The 5,000-nt window shown below is 39.0% G+C and overlaps 1 protein-coding gene across 1 annotated transcript in view; it reads left to right on the top strand.

Annotated features, from left to right (window-relative positions):
- The first annotated feature begins 1,719 nt into the window (after nt 1-1,719).
- LOC125047651 overlaps nt 1,720-5,000 on the top strand; it is a 22,493-nt gene continuing 19,212 nt past the window's right edge. Inside the window, exon 1 of the mRNA XM_047645978.1 lies at nt 1,720-1,744. Coding sequence (XP_047501934.1) covers nt 1,723-1,744 — 22 coding nt within the window. The 5' untranslated portion in view covers nt 1,720-1,722. The remainder of the gene's footprint in view (nt 1,745-5,000) is intronic.

Genomic DNA, 5,000 nt, shown 5'->3' with positions numbered 1-5,000 from the left:
TACATTGAAAGTTCCAGTGGTTCAAACTTACCTGGATTCACTCTCTCAACTGTGAATATTAGCAACTTTGTATTTGTTGTATGAAAGGCAACCGAAAAGCGTGCTGTGTCAGAAATAGCAAAAGTGCATTACGCCAACTATCCAATTGCCTAAACATGAAGCAAAATGTAAACCAAAGAAACACTTGTAGGAACCAAGACTTAAAGAAACTGGGGGATTTGAGCGTCCGCTACACTAGAAAAACGTATCCGAAGGTCGAGAATAATCTTTTTATGGTCTTGTCGGTCGGCCTCTACTTCACAATGTTCAGGTAATTGTGTACGTCACTCACGCCTCACGCCATGAATCATCATTTAATATATTGATCAGTTTTTCAAGGAGATCTTGAATTGAGCTAAATGATGTTTATCGGAGCCTAAATCATATTGTCATTAACTTTTCCTTATAAACCATAAAATAATTTAATTTTGTTTTTTTCCAGAATTTGGTGACTTTTTATTTATTTATTTATTTATCATTATTTTTTTTTTTTTACATGGAACAGACCCAAGAAGGTCACTCAGTGCCCACAAGAAAACTCCTTTTTCTCACTTTTTTTGTTCTGCTTGATCAGTAATCGTGATTCAAGCAAGAGTAAGGGGTCGGTCGATTAGCGCCGACTCTGCCCTCAAATTTCTAAATCGTCTTAGACAGACAAGTCGTTTCCACATTTTTTTTTAGATCCTTTACACTTGCAGTTTAGTTGTTTTGTTTTGGCGGACATTATGCGTCCTTATATTTTAAAGAAGCTTTTACTGTATCTTAAAATTAAGATTCTTTTCTTGGTTAACCCACGTGCTGGTGAATGCCCTTTTTGCTAGATGTCACTGGGATACCGAGCTATATAACTAAGTGCATGTTTGGACATCTTTCTCTTGTTTGATTATGTTTTGCGGACAAGACGTTTTTCACAGAAACAAATATTAACAATTTAGAGAGAATGTAATATATGACATAATATGATACAGGGCGACTATAGCGTATGTGTGCGTCTTTGCTTACTCTTAAGGGCAGACGTATCCCTGTGTGCCTCTCCTACAGGCAGATCGTTGGCTTCTCTTCCTTCAAGGAGACACTACTCCTTGCCTGCCCCTCTCACAAGCAGACAAGTATCCGCGTCTACACCTCTCGCAGGCGCACTCTTACTTTCGTCTGCCCTCGGACGGAAGACGCTTTGACCGTCTGCCTCTTTTACGGACTGGCATTTATTTTTGCTTGTCTTTGTCTAATTAGACTTTATTACCTTCATAATTATTTCCTTACCAATCATGCATTTATTGCTTGGTTGCACCTCGTCAGGCAGGTATTTCTTCTTATGCTTATTATATTTGTCTTCCTTGCTAATCAGACTTTCCATGTTAGTCCAGTTTCTGTACCATGCTCACCCTTGCTCTTTCAAGAATCGCATCTGATAGCCTACCGACGGGGTTTCTGCAAATATTAATATGGTATACCTGAAGAAACGTTATCGAGCCTCGGGGAATTCAGTGAAAATACCTCCAATCCGATTGAATTCCTTGATGTCACCTAAAATTAGATCGAAAGAGACTTGCCCGAAATGGTTATGAAGTCCTCTGCAACAGAGAGGCAAAAAGCCAAACTGGTAACTGCTGACCTTACGCGAGAGACCTCAGCTATAAAGGCTTCTTGGCGCCCTTCGCTCACATAACGAAGCTCGAAATCATGAAGTCCTGGCATCTCGTCGGTGAGTTTCTGTTTTTTGTTGCTTTCGTTGATTTAGGTCAGATGTGGCTTGGGAAATCTGAAATCAGTGGGGGCATGTGTGAGTAGATAGATGTGCTGTATATGAATAGATATGCCTGCATGCATTAACGTATGTGTGTCTCTGCATGTTAATATATATATATATATATATATATATATATATATATATATATATATATATATATATGTATATATATGTATATATAAATATATATATATATATATATATATATATATATATATATGTTACTCCTTATACCCCTTCTACCTTTCGCCATGCACTGTAGGCTGTGCAGTTTTTATCCCATTTCCCACACGCACTGGGAAGAGTGTGTGTGAAAATAAGTGTGAATATATAGTTTGCATGTATTCACAGATGCACGTCTTGTGTTTGATAAAACATATGCGCACACACACGCGCGCACACACACACACACACACACAAACACACACACACACCCACACCCACACCCACACCCACACACGCACACACACACACACACACAAACACACACACACACCCACACCCACACCCACACGCACACACACACACACACACACACACACACACACACACACACACACACACACACACACACAGACGTAAATATATTTATATCTTTATCTATATATCTTAATCTCTCTCTCTCTCTCTCTCTCTCTCTCTCTCTCTCTATATATATATATATATATATATATATATATGTATATATATACACATATATATATGTGTGTGTGTGTGTGTGTGCGCGCGTGTGTGTGCGCATATGTTTTATCAAACACAAGACGTGCATCTGTGAATACATGCAAACTATATATTCACACTTATTTTCACACACACTCTTCCCAGTGCGTGTGGGAAATGGGATAAAAACTGCACAGCCTACAGTGCAAGATGAAAGGTAGAAGTATGAGTTAAAAATGGATAAATAGATCGATCGAGTGATATACATATATATATATATATATATATATAGAGAGAGAGAGAGAGGGAGAGAGAGAAAGAGAGAGAGAGAGAGAGAGATTAGAAGGGAATAAGAAGTGTCAATAACTTTTTTTTTTTTTTTTTTTTTTTTTTTTTTTTTAATCATGATCATTCCTAGTATCTCGTTGAAATCATATTTGGCATTCAGACACGGAAGCCACGCATGCTAAACCGTACGAGCAATGCGAGTGGCGCTAAAAGAGAGAGGAAAGCAAGAAAGAAATGGTAAGTGTTTTAAGGACAAAGGGATTGTGGCGTGCGCGGGCGTGATTCTTTGTCGCTTTGTGGTTTTGTGTTACCAGTGGCGCCCTTTCAGCAAAGTGGCCGCGCTTGCTGGCCATTTCGTCGCTGGTTGCTGGATTTATTTTGCAAGATTTATTTTGCGGGAATTTCGCTGCACATAGTCCTTTTTCCACAGTTGGATAATGTGGCTAGAAGAAAAATAGATGATAATGTTGCTAATCGTGTAAGAGGGGGGAGGGGGAACGCTTCCACGCGGAGACGTAGCAGCAGAAGAAAGTTTAATATTTTCGTCTAAGAATTGCATTGCTCTGCATAACATGTCTTCAGCGTGCTATCCTGTTATCTTATCTTTAACACGGCATTTTTCAAAGGAAAACTAAAGATAAGTAGAAAGAGAAATGGAGTAAGGATCGAAGATATATCAAAATATAGGACAAAGGATTGAAGACGATTTGCATCAGTCACGATCTTCCATGACGTTTTATATCTAAATCAGAATTATATAACTGTAAAGTTGCTGCAATGGTGATTCATAATTTGCAACACCTCACTGCTTGCTTTATTTTTGCTCAGAAACAGCAAAATGAGTATTTTACTACAAAATAACAAAGCACGAACATTTCTTTCTCTCGTAAAGAATAACTCATGAAGCCATTGAAAACACACATGCGGTCGGTGATGATTTAGGTGATGTTGCTGGCAGATTAAGAGAAAGGCAGATGGAGGACACTGACTTAAGGCCACAAGGGGATCCACGGACACATTAGTCATTACGTGGGCGAGTGGTCATCAGCATTCAGTCTTTCGCGTCACGCACCGAAATAGTTTGGAGAGATAACTTGTAAAAGATGTAGTCAGTTCAGATGTAGTTCTAAGGAAAACCTATATTTGTTATATCGATCATAACTTTTATTATCTGGTAGGAGCAGTAGCAATAACAAAGGTAATGATAGTAGTAGTAGTAGTAGTAGTAGTAGTTCTAGTAGTTGTAGTAGTTCTAGTAGTTGTAGTTGTTCTAGTAGTTGCAGTGGTATTAGTAGTTGTAGTAGCAGCAGTAGTAGTATAACTAGTAGTAGTAGCAACAGTAATAATGTAGTAATAATAGTAGTAATCGCAGTAGTAACAGTAGTAATACCAATTGTAAAAGCAGTAGTTCTAGTAGCATTAGTACGAGCCATGGTAAAGATAATAGTTTTTGTAAAGTAATAATAACAAGTAATAGTAGTGGCAGTGTAATTGGCGGCAGCAACAACAGTAATAGCAGTAGTAGTTATATCAGTCGTTGCAGTAGCAGTAGCTATAGCAACAGAAGTAGAAGCAGAAGTAGTAGTAGTTCTAGCAGCAGCAGTAGTAGTAGTCATAGTAGTAGTAGAAGGTGCAGCAGCAGCAACATGCACTAGTCGTAGTATCGGTGCAACAAAACCAGCATCCCCGCCCCCCCCCTTCTCGGGCCGGCGGGAGGCAAGGGCCGTGATGTCCATGAGCGCAAAGAGGAAAAACGAGGTTAAATGCAAACGCGCTCCGTCACTTCGATTTACTGACGAACCTGGTTTCGATTTTATTGGAGAGAAAGGAAGGATAACAACTGCAAGAAGTGGGAGGAATGGAGAACAAGAGAGAGAGAGAGATAGATAGATAGATAGATAGATAGATAGATAGATAGATAGATAGATGGATAGAGAGAGAGAGAGAGAGAGAGAGAGAGAGAGAGAGAGAGAGAGAGAGAGAGAGAGATAGATAGATAGATAGATAGATAGATAGATAGATAGAGAGAAGGATAACAACTGCAAGAAGTGGGAGGAATGGAGAAAAAGAGAGAGAGAGAGATAGATAGATAGATAGATAGATAGATAGATAGATAGATAGATAGAGAGAGAGAGAGAGAGAGAGAGAGAGAGAGAGAGATGAGAAAGTAAAACTGAGAGTGAGAGTGATTGAGGGATAAAGGCAAGAATGGTTAGGGATTTGGAGAGAGCAGAGAACAAAAAAAAAAAGTAATAATGGGACG

The sequence above is a fragment of the Penaeus chinensis genome, chromosome 41, assembly GCF_019202785.1.
Source record: "Penaeus chinensis breed Huanghai No. 1 chromosome 41, ASM1920278v2, whole genome shotgun sequence".
Classification (NCBI taxonomy): domain Eukaryota; kingdom Metazoa; phylum Arthropoda; class Malacostraca; order Decapoda; family Penaeidae; genus Penaeus; species Penaeus chinensis.
The sequence above is the reverse complement of the archived record's forward strand: the minus strand, read 5'-3'. Positions and strand labels throughout refer to the sequence as shown.